Source organism: Heptranchias perlo, chromosome 19 (genome assembly GCF_035084215.1).
Source record: "Heptranchias perlo isolate sHepPer1 chromosome 19, sHepPer1.hap1, whole genome shotgun sequence".
Lineage (NCBI taxonomy): Eukaryota > Metazoa > Chordata > Chondrichthyes > Hexanchiformes > Hexanchidae > Heptranchias > Heptranchias perlo.
The window spans coordinates 48,131,452-48,153,837 of NC_090343.1; the positions used below are offsets into that span (position 1 = coordinate 48,131,452).

General features: G+C 46.4%; 1 protein-coding gene across 2 annotated transcripts in view; it reads right to left on the reverse strand.

Annotated features, from left to right (window-relative positions):
• rae1 (ribonucleic acid export 1) overlaps window positions 1–20,841 on the reverse strand; it is a 36,850-nt gene extending 16,009 nt beyond the window's left edge. Inside the window, exons 1-5 of one of the 2 annotated variants that reach the window (XM_068000726.1) lie at window positions 20,432–20,841; window positions 18,067–18,158; window positions 14,742–14,846; window positions 6,175–6,267; window positions 5–91 (exon numbers count right to left, since the gene is read on the reverse strand). In XM_068000726.1, coding sequence (XP_067856827.1) covers window positions 5–91; window positions 6,175–6,267; window positions 14,742–14,846; window positions 18,067–18,150 — 369 coding nt within the window. In that variant the 5' untranslated portion in view covers window positions 18,151–18,158; window positions 20,432–20,841. The remainder of the gene's footprint in view (window positions 1–4; window positions 92–6,174; window positions 6,268–14,741; window positions 14,847–18,066; window positions 18,159–20,431) is intronic. The other variant, XM_068000727.1, reaches the window with a different exon arrangement.
• Window positions 20,842–22,386: the final 1,545 nt, after the last annotated feature.

Sequence of the window (22,386 nt, forward strand, 5' to 3'; positions counted from 1 at the left end):
TTACTTGTGCAATCTGTATCGCCTGGTTACTGTTGAGGTCCCACATCTTTGCAGTTTTATCACATGACGCTGTGACCACTTTGCTTCCGTCCTTTAAAGATATGAAAACACATTATGTCACAGGGTTAACTACAGACATATAGTTGGAGATATAAACAGTTCTTACACAATACACACAAAACTGCAACAAAAACACATTGTAACATAGCCTGCAGAACACCTCTGCAACAGTGAGTGTACATAATAGCCCTCAATAAAGTGAGTGTACACTTTATCTCATGTATCCTACATAAAACCCCTCTCACAGTGAATGTACACTTTATTTTCCAAAGGCAGCAGGTGCATGGGAACACCATCAACTCCAAGGTCCCCTCCAAGTCACACCATCCCAACTTGGAAATATATTGCCGTTCGGTCAAAATCCTGGAACTCCCTACCTAACAGCACTGTGGGAGAACCTTCACCACACGGACTGCAGCGGTTCAAGAAGGCGGCTCACCACCACCTTCTCAAGGGCAATTAGGGATGGGCAATAAATGCTGGCCTTGCCAGAATCGCCCACACCCTGAGAAGAAGCGTTGGCAGGTTGCTGCAGTGAATCCTATAGATAGTACACACTGCAGCCACGGTGCACCGTAAGGTTGTGGAGAGAGTGGATGTTTAATGCTGTGGATGGGCTGCTGATCAAGTGGACAGCTTTGTCCTGGATGGTGTCGACTTTCTTGAGTATTGTTCCAGCTGCACCCATCCAAGTAGGTGGAGAGTATTCCATCACACTCCTGACTTGTACCATGTAGGTGGTGGAGAGGCTTTATGGTGTCAGGAGGTGAGCCACTGGCCATAGAACATTCAGTTTCTGACCGTCTCTTGTAGCCACAGCATTTATGTGGCTGGTCCAGTTGAGTTAATGGTCATTGGCGACCCCCAAGATATTGATGGTGGGGGATTCAGCGATGGTAATGCCATTCAATGTCAAGGGAAGGCGGTTAAGCACGCTCTCGTTGGAGATGGTCATTGCCTGGTATTTGTCTGGCGCAAATGTCACTTGCCACTTATCTGCCCAAGCCTGGATGTTGTCCAGGTCTTGCTGCATGCGGGAACGGACTGCTTCATTATCTGAGGGATTGCGAATAGAGCTGAACACTCTGCAATCATCAGCTAAGATCCCCACTTCTGACCTCATGATGGAGGGAAGGTCATTGATGAAGCAGCTGAAGATAGCAGGACCTTGGACGCTGCCCTGAAGAACTCCTGCAGAGATGTCCTGGGGCTGAGATGGGGTAAGGAGGAAAATCAGCCAGTGTACCTACTGATCCCCACAACTGTCCCGTGAGCTTTTCTCCTCAGTCATATCTAGTCAGCATCCCCTCTTTCCTCCTACAGCAGCACAGGCAAGGTCAGCAACTGAGGAATTTAAATGCAGCAGAGGGACCTTAATGTGCAGATATACAGATCGTTAAAGGTGGCAGTGCAAGTAGATAAGGCCATAAAATGGCTAACAGGACTTTTGGTTGGGCACCTACAAACAGGCATTGAAGTCGTGTGTGCGATACCAACGTGAACCATAGAACCATCGTGTCCGTGCCAGCTCGAAGAACAACCAGGTGCCCATTCTAATCCCACCTTCCAGCACCCGGTCCGTAGCCCTGCAGCTTACAGCACTTTAGGTGCAGGTCCAGGTACTTTTTAAAAAGAGTTGAGGGTTCCTGCCTCCACCACCAATTCGGGCAGCTAATTCCATACACCCACCACCCTCTGGGTAAAAAAGTTTTTCCTCATGTCCCCTCTAATCCTTCCGCCAATCAGCTTAAATCTATGTCCTCTAGTTCTTGAACTCTCCATTAGGGGAAACAGGTACTTCCTGTCAACTCTATCTAGGCCCCTCATAATTTTCTACAACTCAATCAAATCTCCCCTCAGCCTCCTCTGCTCCAAGGAAAACAACCCCAGCCTATTCAATCTCTCCTCATAGCTGCAATTTTCAAGCCCTGGCAACATTCTTGTAAATCTTCTCTGCACTATCTCGAGCAATTACATTCTTCCTATAATGTGGTGACCAGAACTGCGCACATTACATCCCTGCTTTTGTATTCTATACCTTGGCTAATAACGGAGAGCATTCCGTATGCCTTCTTCACAACCTTATCTATCTGTACTGCCACCTTCAGGGACCTGTGCACATGCACTCCAAGGTCTCTCACTTCCTCTACCCCTCTCAATATATTCTCGTTTACTGCGTATTCCCTTTTACTGTTTGCCCTCCCTAAGTGCATTACCTCACACTTCTCCGGGTTGCCATTTGCCACTTTCCGCCCACTCCGCAAACCCATTGATATCTTCTTGGAGTCTACAGCTATCCTCTTCACTATCAACTACACGGCCAATTTTTGTGTCGTCTGCAAATTTGCCAATAATGCCCCCTACATTCAAGTCCAAATCATTAATATATACCACAAACAGCAAGGGACCCAACACTCAGCCCTGTGGCACACCACTGGAAACGGATTTCCATTCGCAAAGACATCCATCGACTTTTACCCTTTGTTTCCTGTTACTGAGCCAATTTTGGATCCAATTTGCCACATTTCCCTGTATCCCATGGGCGTTTACCTTTCTGACCAGTCTGCCATGTGGGACCTTGTCAAATGCCTTACTAAAATCCATGTAGACAACATCCACTGCACTACCCTCATCAATCCTCCTGGTCACTTCCTCAAAGAATTCAATCAGGTTTGTACGGCATGACCTTCCCTGAACAAATCCATGCTGACTATCCCTGATTAAACCATGCCTTTCCAAGTGACAGTTTATCCTATCTCTCAGTATTGATTCTAATAGTTTGCCCACCACCGAGGTAAGACTGACCGGCCTATACCTGTTCGGCCTTTCCCTCGTGCCCTTTTTAAACAATGGTACTATGTTTGCAGTCTTCCAGTCCTCCGGTACCTCCCCTGTATCTAGTGAGGATTGGAAAATGATCCTCAGAGCATCCACTATTTCCTCCCTGGCTTCCTCCAATAGCCTAGGAAACAATCCATCTGGCCCTGGTGACTTATCAACTTTCAAGGATTCCACTCCCTCTCTCGCAATGTTTACCGTATCCAATATTTCACACCTCTCCTCTTTAACTACTACATCCGGATCATCCCTTTCCTTTGTGAATATGGAGACAAAATATTCATTTAAAACCCTACCCACATCCTCTGCTTCTACACACAAGTTACCCTTATCATCCCTGATAGGTCCCACCTTTTCCTTAGCTATCCTCTTGTTCTTAATGTACTAATAAAACATCTTTGGGTTTTCTTTAATCTTACGAGCTAATATTTTTTCATGCCCTCTCTTTGCTTTCCTTATTTCCTTTTTTATGTCATCCCTATACTTTCTATACTCCTCTAGGCTTTCTGCAGTATTTAGTTTTCTGTGACAGTCATAAGCTTTCTTTTTTGCTTTATCTTGCTCCGTATACTTCGAGACAACCAGGGGGCTCTAAATTTGGCAGTGCCACCCTTTTTCTTTGAGGCGACGTGTCTGCATTGTACCCATAGAATTTCACTTTTTAGTGCCTCCCACTGGCTTGCCACTGATTTCTCCTCAAGTAGTTGTGTCCAGTCCACTTCTGCCAAATCACCTCTTAGTTCTGTAAAATTTGCCTTCCCCCAATTTAAAACATTTACTCCTAATTTAACTCTGTCCTTTTCCATAATAATGTTAAAACAAACTGAATTGTGGTCACTATCCCCAATATGGTCACCCACTGTCACTTCACCCACTTGCCTATCTGCATTTCCCAGGACTAAATCTCAAATTGCATCCCCTCTTGTTGGGCTTGTCACGTACTGGCTAAAAAAGCTCTCCTGGACACTGATCAAGAATTTTGCGCCCCTCACACTGTTTGAATCCCAGTTGATGTTAGGGTAGTTGAAGTCCCCTACTATTATTGCCCTCTTATTTTTGCACTCAGAAATTTGCCTACATATTTGTTCTTCTATCTCCCTTTCGCTATTCGGGGGTCTATAGTACACTCCTAATAGTGTGACTGCCCCTCTTATTTCTTTGCTCAACCCATATGGCCTCGATTGATGATCCATTGAGCATATCAGCCCTTCTGTAATTGATTCTTTAACCAATAATGCTACCCCCCTCCTTTTTTATCACCCACTCTATCCTGCCCAAAAACTCGATATCCAGGGATATTGAGCTGCCAATTATCCCCCTCTTTAAGCCAGGTTTCCGTTATAGCAATGATATCATGCTGCCATGTGTCAATCTGTGCCCTTAGCTCATCTGCTTTGTTTGTAATACTCCTTGCATTGAAGAATATACCCTTTAACCCCCATCAAATTCCTGTGCTATTTAACCTTTGCATCTTTTGCCTTTCAGAGTTGCTAACTACGTCACTAGCTGCTTTACTATTTCCTGGTCTGAATTTGCCCTATCTGTACCTGCCCTTTGGTTCCCATCCCCCTGCCATACTAGTTTAAACCCTCCCCAACAGAACTAGCAAATGCCCCCGCGAGGATATTGGTCCCGGTTCTGCTTGGTCCCGATTCTGGGAAAGGTCCCGCCTTGCCCAGAATCAGTCCCAATGTCTCAGGAATTTAAACCGCTCCCTCCTACACCATCTCTCAAGCCACGCATTCATCTGGTCTATTCTCCTATTTCTGCTCTCGCTAGCACGTGGCACTGGGAGTAATCCTGAGATTACTACCTTAGGGGTCCTGCTTTTTAATTTATTTCCTAACTCCCTATATTCTGCTTGCAGGATCTCATCCCTTTTTTAACCGATGTCGTCAGTACCGATATGGACCACAACCTCTGGCAGTTCACCCTCCCCCTTCAGAATGTCCTGCAGCCACTCCGTGACATCCTCGACCCTAGCACCAGGGAGGCAACATACCATCCTGGAGTCACGACTGCGGCCGCAGAAACGCCTATCTGTTCCCCTTACAATGGAATCCCCTATCACTATTGCTCTCCCATTCTTTTTCCTCCCCCCCTTTGCAGCTGAGTCACTCATGGTGCCACGGTCTTGGCTCTTGCTGCATTCCCCTGATAAGCCATCTGCCCCAACAATATCCAAAGCTGAATATCTGTTTGAGAGGGAGATGGCCACAGGGGACTCCTGCTTTACCTGCCTAGTCCTTTTACTCTGCCTGGCGGTCACCCATTTCCTTTTTGCCTGCGGTGTGACCACCTCACTGAACGTGCTATCCATGATAATCTCAACATCGCGGATGCTCCACAGTGAACCCTCCCGCAGCTCCAGCTCCGAAATGCAGTTAGCCAGTAGCTGCAGCTGGACACACTTCCTGCACACATGGTCGCCAGGGTCACCGGTAGTGCCCATGACTTCCCAAATAGCGCAGGAGGAGCATATCACGGGTGCGAGCTCTGCTGCCATGACTTGCCTTAGATTAAGCTCGTTAGTTACTCCCTTTAAGGAGTTTACTCCTTTAAATTACTCTTAATTTAGAGAATGTTAACTACACTCGGGACCTTGATTCACCAAAAAACACTACTTGCTATAATAAATTAAGTTTAGTTTTTTAAAAAAAAATGTTGTTTTATGCTATAAGTTACTTAGCCCAAAGTCCCAAGAAAGAAGAAAGCACAAGAGATACTCACCACCAACCACCTACCTGCCTCACCTGTGACGTCACACTGCAGTTTTGTTTTGTTGTTGCTGTGACCCGCTTTCGGTGTGCTCCGCTCTGCTGTCTAAACAAATGCACCTCACCCCTTACTGCACCGAATCCCCTCACTCACCAAATTCCCAATTATAGACTCTGTCGAAACCAGACTCCATCGATAGCTGCTACTCCGTGCTCCCTCACTCCCTAACATGTGTTAGGAGTTAATGTAACTAGTGCAACATAAAGGAACCGGGGAGCTTAATTCAGCCCACTTGAGTTTGGTCTGTCATCCAAGTCCTTTTTGCAATAACTGCACTGACTACTTCTTCCCTCCAAAACCTCCATCGAGTCAGAACTTGCTCCCATTCGCTCTTAAAATACTTGAACTGACTCTGTATTGGCTGCCCTAGGGAGGAGGGAGGGGAGAGAAAGAGTACAGGAAGTTTCCTAACAATTTTCCTGACTGGATCTTCTATTCCACGCAGAGTAGAACAAAAGAATTTGTAACCAAAAAAATAAGGTTAATAAATAGACCTACATCACTCCAGCAGATATCCAGCACTGGACCCGTGTGCATCTGTTGGGCCTTTGGAACAGTCTGCCCGTTATCCTGAATCTCCCAGCAACGCACCTTCAAAAACAAACAAAAAAGTTTCTACAACACTGCAGGAATGGAAAGATATTTATAATGAAATAACAGCTCAAGATGGTACTGTGGACAGACACAACCGAGATCATTGAGAATTTTTTATAAAAGGACATTGCTGTACTGGTGAGCAGCTAATTAATATTAGTGACTGAAAACTACTCCCAAGAGGAGAGAGTAAACCAATGCAGGAGAGGAGGTAAGTCAAGGACGATTGTTCCAATAAACGGGGCCACTGAATAGACACTGCTCCAACCCAAGTTAACCCACCTCAACTAGATGCCAGGGATCAACACCAGATGAACTGCTTCAATCATTAAATAAGCATTGCTTCCCGTGCATGTGCTCCAATCCCATGTAGAAAACAGAGAGTAGAGGTTAAGGGTAGCTAATGGCAAAAGGTGGGAAGTGGTGTACCACAGGGATCTATGCTGGGATCACTGTTGTTCACAATTTACATTAACGATTTGGATTTGGCAATCGGAAGTACAATTTCAAAATTTGCGGATGACACCAAATTGAGGGGTGTAGTTAATACAAAAGAAGAATGCGTCAAGATGCAAGACGACATTAATAAATTTGCAGAATGGGCGTGTAATTGGCAAATGAATTTTAATATAGATAAGCACGAGGTGGTGCATTTTGGTAGGAAGAATAAGGAGGTCACATAATGCTTGGATAATAAGAGTCTAAACAGGATAGAGGAGCAAAGGGATCTAGATACACAAATTACTAAAAGTAGCAATGCAGGTAAATAAGGCCATAAAAAAAGGCAAATCAAGCATTTGGGTTCATTTCTAGAGGGATGGAATTGAAAAGCAACTTAATGTTAAACTTGTATAGAATCTTGGTTAGACCACATGGAGTTCTGGTCTCCATATTATAGAAAAAATATAGAGGCATTGGAGAGGATGCAAAAAAGATTCACAAGGATGATCCCAGAACGGAGAGGATATCCTTATCAGGAAAGGCTGAACAGGCTGGGACTCTTTTCTCTAAAAAATAGAAGGCTGAGAGGTGACCTGATGGAGGTCTTTAAGATAATGAAAGGGTTTGATAGGTTAGACATAGAGAAAATGTTTCCACTTGTTGGGGAGTCCAAAACTAGAGGTCATAAATATAAAATAGTTACTAATAAATCCAATAGGGAATTCAGGAGAAAGTTGTCTACCCAAAGAGTGGCAAGAATGTGGAGCGCGCTACCACAAGGAGTGGTTGAGGCAAATAGCATAGATGCATTTAAGGGGAAGCTAGATAAGCACATGAGGGGGATAGGAATCGAAGAGTATCCTGATAGGGTTAGATGAAGTAGGGAGGGAGGAGGCTTGTGTGGAGCATAAACGCCGGCAGAGTTGGGCCTAATGGCCTGTTTCTGTGCTGTAGTTTCGATGTAACTTGATGTGCTCCCAGCCCGTGCCTGTGCTTCCCTGCCAAACAACCTACTGTACCAACGTACTCTCCCCGCACATACTGACCAATCAAAAGCTACTGGTTTTCACAGGAAAAACGTATAGAGTCACAGAATACAATGCACCTGGAATCTGGCAATAAAAACAGGACACGACATATTTGGTTACCATGTATCAGTGGCCTCAATGATAAGTGGACAGAATCACTCAGGCAATCTCAAAAACAATGGTAAAAATTCTTGGAATCTCGCCAGAGCTGAATCGAGCAGGCCATCGGGGAACTCAATGATCCTTCACAATCTCACTCCAGTGCACTCCCTCGAGATCTGACTCAATCAGTTCTAATTAAGGGTCCTAGCTGAAATGATAACCTGTATTATTCACTTTTCAATTGTCAAATGGCATGCTGTGCACTTCCAGCATTTTGTTTCTAACCTCAGATCTGAAGTTTTTTTTGAAATTCCTATGTTTACACTGTTCAAGCTCAACAACCATAGCTTGCATTTATATAGCGCCTTTAACATAGGAAAATGTCCCAAGGTGCTTCACAGAAGCCTAATTGATGGGTGAGCAGGGCACAGGTGAGAAAAACTTGTTGAAAGCTCCTCAAACCTCAGGTAAATCAATGAAAGCAAGACAACTCAGTAATAAAGCATCATAAGACACTTTCCCCCCTCTCACCCAAACAGCTGAGCAACTCTGGGGGTAATTTGAAATTTATCGGATTGGAAGAGCCATCAGATTCCACAAGAGTGCACTGGAGTAAGGAGAATTAAAACTCAGGGGGCTTGCCCCTTACCACCAATAGTGGATAAATGGCACTGCCCAGTGCCAAACGAAGCCAGAAGGTCCTAGATTCAATTCCTAGTTGGTGCTGGGTTAGCCAGACACATTTAAGGGGAGGCTTGATTCATGCATGAGGCAGAAGGGAAGCGAGGGATACGGGGCAGGGTGAGGCACGTTTTTCTGGTGAGGTGTGAGCACGGCTGGATGGTTTTGTTGTCCTTCTCGTAATTGGCTGCAGCCGACAGCAGCCCCTGCTGTTATTGGATAATTTTTTTTGGATTGCTTCCCAGCTGTGATTGGTTGGAGCTACGATACAGGTACGCCTCTCACCAATTTGTCATTGGTTGTTGCTGAGTGGGGAGGCTTCAATCTAACACTGTTGTTTGTTTAGCACAAGTGTGCGGCATGAGGGAAGCTACTCGGTTCTTTCTCCCCCCCCCGGCCCCACCCTCCGAGAGTTAGATGTTGAATTCACCAGCTGAACTTGATATCTATTCTCAAAATTTTTTGGAACTTTACGAATTTCTGTCTGCTGGTATTGGGGTCTATTTAAGCTGGTGTTAATTTTGTGTTATACCTACAAGACTGGACCTCACCATGAGGTATGGAACACTTAATGAGTGAACAGTAGCACACAACCTGCACAGTCTTCACCAAACATACCTTCAAATATAAAAAGATAACTGGAAATACAGAGCAGGCCTGTTAGCATCTGTAAAGAGAACATATGAACAGGAATAGGCCATTCAGCCCCTCAAGCCTGTTCCACTATTCAATCAGATCATGGCTGATCTGTACCTCAAGTCCATTTATCTGCCATGTTCTCCATGTTCCTTGATAGCCAACAAAAATCTATCAATCTCAGTCTTCAAAATTTCAGTTGACCCAGCATTCACAGCTTTTTGGGAGAGTGTTTTCCAGATTTCCACTACCCTGTGTGAGAAAAAGTGCTTGCTGATTTCACTCCTGAGTGGCCTAGCTTCAATTTTAAGATGGTGCCTCCTTGTTCTGGTTAAATGAGTGTAGACCATTTCTGGTAAAGGTTTCTACCTTTAACCTAAAGGGAATCGGAAGTACAATTTCAAAATTTGCAGACGACATCAAATTGGGGGGTGTAGTTAACGCAAACGAAGAATGCGACAAAATACAAGACGACATTAATAAACTTGCAGAATGGGCATGTAATTGACAAATTAATTTCAATATAGATGAGTGTGACATGGTGCATTTTGGTAGGAAGAATAAAGAAGCCACATACTGCTTGGATAATAAGAGTCTAAATGGGATAGAGGAGGAAAGGGGTACAGATACACAAATCACTAAAAGTAATGATGTAGGTTAATAAGGCCATAAAAAAAGCCAAACCAAGCACTGGGGTTCATTTCTAGAGGAATAGAATCATTGAAAGGTTACAGTAAGGCAGGAGGACATTCGGCCTATCGAGTCCGTGCCGGCTCTATGCAAGAACAATCCAGCTAGTCCCACTCGCCCGCCCTATTCCCATAGCCCTGCAAATTTTTTCCTTTCAAGTACTTATCCAGTTCCCTTTTGAAAGCCATGATTAAATCTGCCTCCACCATCTCCTCAGGCAGTGCATTCCAGATCCTAACCACTCGCTGTGTAAAAATGTTTTTCCTCATGTCACCTTTGGTTCTTTTGCCAATCACCGTAAATCTTTGTCCTCTGATTCTTGACACTTCCGCCAATGGGAACAGTCTCTCTCTATCTACTCTATCTAGACCCTTCATGATTTTGAATACCTCTATCAAATCTCCTCACAACCTTCTCTGTTCCAAGGAGAACAACCCCAATTTCTCCAAGTAACTAAAGTCCCTCATCCCTGGAATTATTCTAATAAATCTCTTCTGCACTTTCTCTAAGGCCTTCACATCTTTCCTAAAGTACGGTGCTCAGAATTGGACGCAATACTCCAGTTGTGGCCGAACCAGTGTTTCGTAAAGGTTCGTCATGACTTTCTTGCTTTTGTACTCTTCTGCCTCTATTTATAAAGCCCAGGATCCCATGTGCCCTACCACCTACAACAATTTGTGCACATACACCCCCAGATCTCTCTGTTCCTATACCCCTTTTAGAATTGTGCCCTTTAGTTTATATTGCCTCTCCTCATTCTTCCTACCAAAGTGCATCACCTCGCATTTTTCAGCGTTAAATTTCATCTGCCATGTGTCCATCCATGCCACCAGCCTGTCTATATTCTCTTGAAGTCCATCACTATCCTCCTCACTGTTCACTACACTTCCAAGTTTTGTGTCATCTGCAAATTTTAAAATTGTGCCCTGTACACCCAAGTCCAAGTCATTAATATATATCAAGAAAAGCAGTGGTCCTAGTACCGACCCCTAGGGAACACCACTGTACACCTCCCTCCAGTATGCAAAACAACCGTTCACCACTACTCTGTTGCCTGTTACTTAGCCAATTCTGTATCCATGCTGCTACTGCCCCTTTTATTCCGTGGGCTTCAATCTTGATGACAAGTCTATTATGCGGCACTTTATCAAACGCCTTTTGAAAGTCCAAATACACCACATCAACCGCATTGCCCTCATCTACCTCCTCTGTTACCTCATCAAAGAACTCAATCAAGTTAGTTAAACACTATTTGCCTTTAACAAATCCATGCTGTCTTTTCCTAATCAATCCACACTTGTCCACGTGACAGCTAATTCTGTCCCGGATTATCGTTTCTAAAAGTTTCCCCACCACTGAGGTTAAAATGACTGGGTTTATCCTTACACCCTTTTTTGAACAAGGGTGTCGCATTCACAATTCTCCAGTCCTCTGGCACCACCCCCATATCTAAGCACGTTTGGAAGATTATGGCCGGTACCTCCACAATTTCCACCCTTACTTCCCTCAGCAACCTAGGATGTATCCTATCCGGACCGGGTAACTTACCTACTTTAAGTACAGCCAGCCTTTCTAGTATCTCCACTATCAATTTTTAGCCCATCCTGTATCTCAACTACATCTTCCTTTACCGAGATACTGGCAGTATCTTCTTCCTTGGTAAAGTCAGATGCAAAGTACTCATTTAGTGCCTTGGCTATGCCCTCTCCTCCATGGGTAGATCTCCTTTTTGGTCCCTAATCGGCCCCACCCCTCCTTTTACTACCCATTTACTGTTTACACGCCTATAGAAGACTTTTGGACTCCCTTTTATGTTGGCCGCCAGTCTATTCTCATACTCTCTCTTTGCCCCTCTTATTTCCTTTTTCACTTCCCCAATGAACTTTCTGTATTCAGCCTGGTTCTCACTTGTGTTATCAACCTGACATCTGTCATACGGCCCTTTTTTCTGCTTCATCTTACTCTCTATCTCTTCTGTCATCCCGGGAGCTTCTGGCTTTAGTTGCCCTACCTTTCTACCTCGTGGGAATGTACCTAGACTGTACCTGAACCATCTCCTCCTTAAAGGCCACCCATTTTTCAATTACAGTTTTGCCTGTCAATCTTTGATTCCAATTTACCCAGGCAAGGTCAGTTCTCAACCCACTGAAATTGGCCCTCCTCCAATTGAGTATTTTTACTTTAGAGTGGTCTTTGTCCTTTTCCATAGCTATTCTAAACCTTATGATACTATGATCGCTGTTCCCTAAATGTTCCCCCACTGACACTTGCTCCACTTGGCCCGCCTCATTCCAGGACCAAATCCAGCAATGTCTCCTTCCTCGTTGGGCTGGAAACGTGCTGGTCAAGAAAGTTCTCCTGAATACACTTAAAAAAATTCCTCCCCCTCTTTGTCCCTTATATTATTACCATCTCAGGCTATATTAGGATATAGCCTTCTTCCTCCTCTCTCTCTCTCTCTCTCTCTCTTTTTTTTGGGGGGGGGGGTTTGTATATTCGGTGGCCTTTTAGGTGACACCTTTCTGTCTGCTCACTGTGATTGCCTTGGCAACGGGCAGTAATCACCAGGCATTGTTCTGTGATTTTCAAATGCGAAGGATTCGAAAATTTCATTTCCACACCGTTCACCTGACGAAAGCTTGTGGAATTTAAAATAAATTTGTTGGACTATAACTTGGTGTTGTAAAATTGTTTACAATTATATTAGGATAGTTGAAGTTCCCCACTACTTTATGGCTTTTGCACCTCTCTGTAATTTCCTGCAAATTTGCTCCTCTATATCCTTCCCACTAGTTGGTGGCCTACGGAATACATCCAGTAGTGTAATGGCACCTCTTTTGTTTCTTAACTCTATTCTGTCCTTGACCCCTCCAGGACATCCTTTCTCTCTAGCACTGCAATATTCTCCTTAATCAGTAATGCCACCCTCCTCCTTTCTTTCCTTTCCTATCTTTCCTGAACACCTTGTATCCAGGAATATTTAGTACCTATTCCTGTCCTTTTTTGAGCCAGGTCTCCGTTACCACCACATCATATTCCCATGTGACTATTTGCGCCTGCAGCTCACCGACCTTATTTACCACACTTTGTGCGTTTACACACATGCACTGCAAACCTATCTTAGACTTTTCTGTACTCTCTCTTAGTCTGATCCCACCTAATACCGCACTATTTCTTATTCTAGTGCTATCTTTCTATCCCAATCCTTTATGCACTTTGCTTCTCCTTTCCAATGCTTGGTGCCCATCCCCCTGCCAAATTAGTTTAACCTCCCCCCCCGCCCCACAACAAAGCACTAGCTAACCTCCCCACGAGGACACTGGTCTCAGCTCCGTGGAGGTGCAACCCGACCGGCCTGTACAGGTCCCATCTTCCCCAGAACCGTTCTCAATGCCCCAGGAATCTAAAGCCCTCCCTCCTGCACCATCTCTCCAGCCACGCATTCATCTGCACTGCCCTCCTATTTCCAAACTCACTAGTGCGTGGCACCGGGAATAATCCAGAGTTACTATCTTTGAGGTTCTTCTTGTTAATCTCTTTCCTAACTCCTTAAAATCTGCCTGTAGGACCTCATCCCTCTTTCTACCTATGTTGTTTGTACAGATATGGCCCATGGCATCTGGCTGTTCACCCTCCACCTCCAGAATGTTCCGCAGCCGCCCAGTGACATCCTTGACCCTGGCACCAGGGAGGCAACATACCATCCTGGAATCATGTCTGCGGCCGCAGTATCGCCTGTCTGCTCCACTAACTATAGAGTCCCCTTTCACTACTGCTCTCCTGAACTTTCTCTTCCCCCCCACCCCCCATACAGCTGAGCTACCCATGGTGCTATGGTCTTGGCTCTGACTGCACAAATAGAATTGAAAAGCAGAGAAGTTATGTTTAACTTGTACAGAACCTTGGTTAGGCCACACTTGGAGTACTGTGCATAGTTATGAAAAGGATATGGAAGCATTGGAGAAGGTGCAAAAAAGATTCACAAGGATGGTGCCAGTACTGAGAGGATATAATTATCAGGAAAGGTTGAACAGGCTGGGGCTCTTTTCTCTAAATAAGAGAAGGCTAAGGGGTGATCTGATAGATAATGAAAGGTAGACATCGAGAAAAAGTTTCCACTTGTGGGGGAGTCCAAAGCTAGAGGTCATAAATATAAGAGTCACTAGGGAATTCAGGAGAAACTTCTTTACCCAAAGAGTGGCAAGAATGTGGAATGCGCAAACACAAGGAGTAGTTGAGGCAAACAGCCTAGATATATTCAAGGGAAGTTAGATAAGCACGAGGGAGAAAGGAATAGAAGGATATGCTGATGGGGTTGGATGAAAAGGGGGGGGGGGGGGGGGGAGAAAAAGAGGCTCTCGTGTAGGGCATAAACGCCGGCATAGACCATAGTTGGGCTGAATGGTGCTATAGTCTCGATGTAACTACCCCTAAAACATAAATCCATCTCTTTACTCAGATGCTGGTGGACCTGCATTTGCAGATTTTATTGGTACCATTATATTCTCCCTCTGACAATTACAATCACTGACAAACTCATCCAGATACAGCATTTTATTTTGTGGGAGTGCCTGGTGCCTTACTTCTGAATGTCCTTCTTCTGATTTGTTGATTCACAGACAGGGGAGTCGTCATGGGGGTGACACCTCCCCTGTCTGTGAATCAACAGGGGGGTGACTTGAGTCTCTTACCAAATTTGAGAACACCTGGGCTAATGTCAAAGCAGAAGGAAACCACGACTGAAGCTCCAGTCTGTTATCCGAGCATGGAACTTAGATAGGAGGCAATGATGTGAAGTGGAAGCTAAGCAAATAAATGCCGTGCAGGGAGGAGACAGCAGCAGGATACAGAGGACCACAAATAAAGGGCATCGCCATCGGGTTCATTACTCACATCATTGGCCCAGGATCCAGCGATCAGAAAGTTTCCTGGTAACGTGGGAGGGCTAAACTCCAGGCAGCTGATGCTGTCATCGGGAGGCGACGTCACTTCAATATCCTGTGGAAACAACATTATTAAATTAGGGTATGACAATTCAGTTAACTCAATTGTCTGTTGTGTTTTCACAGAATTTATGTCAGATCTAGAACTGAAGGAGCAATTTGTCTGTAATAACCCATCCTCTGGAGACACTTACATGATCTTCCTCCCCTCCCTTCACCCTCAAAGTGTTGAAATCAAGACTCGTTCTATCTTCCACTCTTCACATCCGTAGCCTTCTTTTCCTCCTAAAACCGACCAGCTTTTAAAACCCAAACTTGGCATCATGAACCACTACATCCTGATTTACCTCAGCTTCCATCCAAGTGTCACCTTGGTCTTAATAAAAAAAATCTAATGTAGAACTCCAAGCATATATAGACCACAGAGCATGTTAACTAAAAACCATGAATTGGTTACAGACAACCCTTAGAGATCAATATAGTCCGATCAACAAGCACATTGTCCACCTCCCCTTTTTGTTATCCACCACCCCTATTTCCAGCTGCACCTCCCCTGGCACCTATCCATGCAACTGTAGGAGATGCAACAAGTCATCTCAGCCCCAGGACATTGCTGCAGGAGTTCCTCAGGGCAGTGTCCTAGGCCCAACCATCTTCAGCTGCTTCATCAATGACCTTCCCTCCATCATAAGGTCAGAAATGGGGATGTTCGCTGATGACTGCACAGTGTTCAGTTCCATTCGCAACCCCTCAGATAATGAAGCAGTCCAAGCCCGCACGCAGCAAGACCTGGACAACATCCAGGCTTGGGCTGATAAGTGGCAAGTAACATTCGCGCCAGATAAGTGCCAGGCAATGACCATCTCCAATAAGAGAGAGTCTAACCACCTCCCCTTGACATTCAACGACATTACCATCGCCAAATCCCCCACCATCAACATCCTGGGGGTCACCATTGACCAGAAACTTAACTGCACCAGCCATATAAATACTGTGGCTACAAGAGCAGGTCGGAGGCTGGGTATTCTGTGGCGAGTGACTCACCTCCTGACTCCCCAAATCCTTTCCATCATCTACAAGGCACAAGTCAGGAGTGTGATGGAATACTCTCCACTTGCCTGGATGAGTGCAGCTCCAACAGCACTCAAGAAGCTCGACACCATCCAGGACAAAGCAGCCCGCTTAATTGGCACCCCATCCACCACCCTAAACATTCACTCCCTTCACCACCGGTGCACTGTGGCTGCAGTGTGTACCATCCACAGGATGCACTGCAGCAACTCACCAAGGCTTCTTCGACAGCACCTCCCAAACCCACGACCTCTACCACCTAGAAGGACAAGGTCAGCAGGCACATGGGAACATCACCACCTGCACGTTCCCCTCCAAGTCACACACCATCCCGACTTGGAAATATATTGCTGATTCTTCATCGTCGCTGGGTCAAAATCCTGGAACTCCCTTCCTAACAGCACTGTGGGAGAACCTTCACCACATGGACTGCAGCGGTTCAAGAAGGCGGCTCACCACCACCTTCTCAAGGGCAATTAGGGATGGGCAATAAATGCTGGCCTCGCCAGCGACGCCACATCCCATGAATGAATTAAAAAAAGTGCCCATTTACTGTCTCTAAGCTGCTGCCCAGGGACACACATGCTCCTTCCATTCAAAGACAACAATCCACTTGTCGTTCCTCTAATCTAACATATGGTATTTGCTGCTCACTGCGTGGTCACCTTTATGCTGGGGAGACCAAGTGCAGATTAGGTGACTGTTTCGCTGGACAACTCTGTTCTGTCTGCAAGTGTGACCCTAATCTCCCTCTGCCTCACTACTTCAACTCCCCCTCCCATTCCCACTCTGACCATTCCATGTTTGGTCTCCTGCACTGTCCCAATAAAACTCAATGCAAGCTTCAGGAGAAGTATCTTATCCTTCTGCTGGGCACAGATTTGTTGACAGGACACTCGACCATGTCTATTCTACTTCCGGGGCCTATCCTCTTACCTCCAAACCCTCTCAACAACAGATGCTGACTGATCTGCATTTTCTGTCTATAAACAATTTTTCCGTATTGTATCCTCTTGTGATATAACTCTTCAGTTACAATAAAAACCCCTCAAACTTCTCACAATAAATTAAAAATTGTCTGTGGATGAATGTGTTTTAAAAGAAGTTTGTAAAAAAAAAACCTTCTATGGATTCAGATAATCTGCCCACACGTTGCAATTTCTTATTACTACTTCTAATACCAATGTGACTGATCCAATCACTATGCAGCGGCTAGACTGACAGGTGTTTTTTTTCTAATTCATTCTCAGGATTTGGGGTCACTGGCAAAGCCGGCATTTATTACCCATCTCTAGATACAACTAAGTGGTAGGCTATTTCAGAGGTCAGTTAAAGGTCAACCATGATGGTGCAGGACTGCAGTCACATATAGGCCAGACCAGGTAAGGACGGCAGGTTTTCTTCCCTAAAGGACATTAATATGAACCAGTTACCAACCATGGTCACTTTTATTGATACCAGCTTTTTATTTCCAGATTTTTAAAACTGAATTCAAATTCTCAAATTGCCATGGTGGAATGTGAACACTCATTCTCTGGATTATTAGCCCAGGCCTCTGGATTACTAGTCCAGTAACATAACCACTACACCACCGAACCCCAGTGCCACAAGACCACAAGTGTAGGTAGAAATTTTCCACCAAGGCTTAAATCTCTAATTATTCCAACGTTCCTACAGTAAAAACAACTCCCAATTGAGAAGCTGCCCTCTCTCCCCCTACTGTGAAAGCCTAGATCTGAAAGGGTAACATTGGCTAGGCTTAACAAGATGACGCTTTGCCCAACAAGACATATAGCTGAATATCTGAAACATGCAGCGATCATCCTGATTCACTCTAGTTAAAGTACAGACTTCAGCTCAACTGGACATTTGCCGTTTAATCCCAAACACAATTTTGAAGACATAAACAAAGGGACAGTATTATTATTTGATTTGGACGTACATTTTCACGGTAAGTTTCTGTGACAAGTGTTGAAACCTTCATGTGCAACTCTTCACACACGTTCTAATTTCTTCAAAAACATTTGAGATTCACCAACCCTGCCCATATTAATGAATGCAACTTACTATTCTTAAAATTCTGCTCCGCCATAAAACAATCTCTCTCTTGTACTTCAAGTGATCAATAGATTTTATAAACAGTCGCAGTTTCTATTTGCCTGCTTTGTGGCCAAATGTATTCGACCCTTTCCAATGTACCGTACCTTCATAGGATTATGGTTGTCTGTAGCTGTCCCTCCAAACATGCTCCCTGTTCCAAACCCTCCACTTGTTCCAAATATACTCATTTTAGGCTCTGCAAACAATGAATTTTAAAGTCACATGAAGAATAATATAGCTTACTATGCATAGGACAGTTCCTTATGGCCACTGAAATGTGCAAGTACGTTTGCTACATCACAAAATACATTACAAGTTACAACAACCAAACAGCAGGTTCGTTAAAGTTAAATATGGGAGGAATCACACAAGGTAATCAAGTGAATATTTTTAAAAACGTGACAAAGTTAAGAAACACTTTCCTCTATAACAGTATACCTAGCTAACAATTAAAAGAAGCTGTGGGTACAGTCAAGTCGCTTCTATTTTTAACAAAGCTTGTGCCTGGAGTGAAGCATCTCACTGAATGTGGATCGGTCAAGCACCGAATATTAAGCACAGATACACCTCATGTTCATTAATGCCACTGCATCTTTTTTCTTCAAAACCAGGGGAATAATAATGCCTCGGTTAGGAATGTTGTCAAAGAGAGGGACACATCGCTAACACCTAGTAATGTGCAGCAGAGAAATCCCATGATAACATGCAAAGGGACAGACCCCACAGTGAGAGATGGGGGCGGGGGGACGACACACACACAGATTCGGCAGTGAGAGACGGGACAGACACACACACAGTGAGAGACGGGGGGATGACACAGGCCCCGCAGTGGGGAGGGGCAGGGCACAGATCCTGCAATGAGACACGGTGGGCGGGCGGGCATAGATCCCGCAGTGAGAGACGGACGGACACACACACACAGACCTCGCAGTGAGAGACGGGGTGGGGGCCAGATCCCACAATGAGAGACGGGAAGACACAGACTCCGCAGGGGGGGGGGGGGGGAACGGGCAGATCCTGCAGTGACTGGGGCGGGGGGGGGGGAAGAAGAGAAATACAGATCTCATAGTGAGAGACGGGGAGGGAACAGATCCTGCAAAGGCAGGGGGACAGAGCCTGCAGTGAGAGAAGGCGGGGGCAAACATATCCCAGTGAGAGAAGGGGAGGGGGCACACACAGATCCCAGTGAGAGACCTGGGGGGGGGGGTGCGGGGGGCACACACAGATCCCAGTGAGAGACAGGGTGGGGGGGGACACACAGATCCCAGTGAGAGACAGGGTGGGGGGGGGGCACACACAGATCCCAGTGAGAGACAGGGTGGGGGGGGGGGGGGGGCACACACAGATCCCAGTGAGAGACAGGGCGGGGGGGGGGGGGGGGCACACACAGATCCCAGTGAGAGACAGGGCGGGGGGGGGGGGCACACACAGATCCCAGTGAGAGACAGGGTGGGGGGGGGGGCACACACAGATCCCAGTGAGAGACAGGGTTGGGGGGGGGCACACACAGATCCCAGTGAGAGACAGGGTTGGGGGGGGGCACACACAGATCCCAGTGAGAGACAGGGTTGGGGGGGGGCACACACAGATCCCAGTGAGAGACAGGGTTGGGGGGGGGCACACACAGATCCCAGTGAGAGACAGGGTTGGGGGGGGGCACACACAGATCCCAGTGAGAAACAGGGAGGGGGGGGGCACACACAGATCCCAGTGAGAAACGGGGATGGGGGCACACACAGATCCCAGTGAGAGACAGAGTTTGGTGGGGTGGGGGGGGGGGGTGCACACAGATCCCAATGAGAGACAGGGTTGGGGGGGGGGGGGACACAGATCCCAATGAGAGACAGGGTTGGGGGGGGGGCGCACACAGATCCCAGTGAGAGACAGGGTTTGGGGGGGGGGCGCGCACACAGATCCCAGTGAGAGACAGGGTTTGGGGGGGGGCGCGCACACAGATCCCAGTGAGAGACAGGGTTTGGGGGGGGGGGGGCGCACACAGATCCCAGTGAGACACAGAGTTTGGGGGGGGGGGGGGCCACACAGATCCCAGTGAGAGACAGGGTTTGGGGGGGGGGGGCGCACACAGATCCCAGTAAGAGACAGGGTTGGGGGGGGGGCGCACACAGATCCCAGTAAGAGACAGAGTTTGGGGGGGGGGGGGCACACAGATCCCAGTGAGAGACGGGGGGGGGGGGGGCAGGCACACAGATCCCAGTGAGAGACGGGGGGGGGGGCACACAGATCCCAGTGAGAGACGGGGGGGGGGCACACAGATCCCAGTGAGAGACGGGGGGGGGGCACACAGATCCCAGTGAGAGACGGGGGGGGGGCACACAGATCCCAGTGAGAGACGGGGGGGGGGCACACAGATCCCAGTGAGAGACGGGGGGGGGGGCACACAGATCCCAGTGAGAGCTTCCCACGGCTAGTGCTGGATCTCCATCACCCTCCCTAGCCTCCGATCCCTACCTGCGGCTGGTTGCTACACACAGTCGGCTCTTGCTGCCTCCCGGCTCACAGTTACTGGGCTCCGTCCCCCGTTGATCCCCTTCCCCGGCTCTCGCTGCTCCCCGGCCTCGGTGACTGGTCCCCGGCTCTCGCTGCTCCCCGGCCTCGGTGACTGGTCCCCGGCTCTCGCTGCTCCCCGGCCTCGGTGACTGGTCCCCGGCTCTCGCTGCTCCCCGGCCTCGGTGACTGGTCCCCGGCTCACGCTGCTCCCCGGCCTCGGTTACTGGGTCACGGCCTCCCCGCCGGCGGCTCTCGATGACGATTAGCCGGACGGAAGCCGGAACCCGCACATCGACTGCACGGTCCGCGAATGTACTCCAGAATTCAAAACGACCCCAGCGTTGGTAGTTGCAGCAACACTTAGAATATTTAATGTTTTATATAAATGTATTGTTGGCTCTGTAGAGGAAAAGAAAATGTTTGATCCCAATTTTTGAAATTGATGGTTTAATATATAGTTTTAATTATTCGAGTGATATTTGATTATTTGAGTTTTGCTTCAGTTATGCTTAAAATTGTACGAGAACTTAGATTCACAGCAATACACAGACTATAACGATCCCTCCTCAACTGTAGAAAATGTTAACCTGTCAGGCCCCTGCACTAAAACTCAAAGTAATAAACGGGACATGAGACAGTGTCCCCGACCATAACGTTATGTGGGGTTCACTCCTTACTTTTCACGGAGCTTCCATCCCATCACCTGAAGGGCGCAGTTGAAACTGGTGAGTTGGGTGAAGGATGCCAAAATTCAAACCAGACCAGGTACTTCCTGACTGCAGAGCTGTCTTTCAAACAAAGAAATGGCAACCCCCCAAAAAATGTGATTCGTCTACACTTGCTTCCCAGTGAGTCAAAACAGTGTTTGCCTACACAATTACAGCTGCAACTTACAGTAGGGTTTAAAGACATCTGACTGATTTCGTAGCCTGGCTACCCCTTCCCAACCGAGGTATCAAGGAAACAGTCAGACTGAATAAACTGACTCCCAAGCAGATAGGTATCAGAAATGCTTGTAAGGAATCAAGCCTTTGAAATGAGCTCTTGCACATGATTGTAATGTGTATTCTATGCAGCCCAAGGAAGCAGTAACATTGAATGTGACTGTCAGTTTCCTAAACACAGATGTTAAATATATATTGATTTTCTAGTGTCAGCCTTAGCTCAGTGGTATCACTCTCACCTGAGTCAGAAGGTGGTGGGTTTAAGCCCAACTCCAGAAACTTAAGCACATAATCCAGGCTGACACTTCAGTGCAGTACCGAGGGAGTGCTGCAATGTTGGAGGTGCCGTCTTTTGGATAAGACATTAAACCGAGACTCTGTCTGACTTCTCAGGCGGATGTAAAAGATCCCACTGTACTATTTAAAGAAGAGCAGGGGAGTTCTTCCATTGTCCTGGCCAACATTTATCACTCAACCAATATCACTAAAATAGATAATGGCCATTATCTCATTGTGGGATTTTGCTGTGTGCAAATTGGCTGCCGCATTTCCTACATTACAACAGTGACTACACTTACAAAGTAATTCATTAGGATGTCCCGAGGTTGTGATCGGAAATAACCAAATGCAATGTCTTTCTTTCTAAAAATTATAAATGTGACTGAAACACCCTATTCGTCACAGCCACAGCACCCAGCATGTGTAGCCGCATACAAGGTACAGCCAACTACTGGCACATCATCTGCTGGACTGAGGTAGGTATGAACAGCAGCTCCAGTTAGTGCTAGGATGTATTTTCCTGATGTCACACTGCGGTTCACACGATGCTACACAACCACCTTGGGTGGGTATGATATAGCTAATACAATGGAACTGCTTCACTTTGATTTGACAGCTCTATAATTGGGATTTAGACGCTGTATTTAAACCAAAGCAGCATAAATGTGGCACAAAAATCCTGGTATAAAGTAC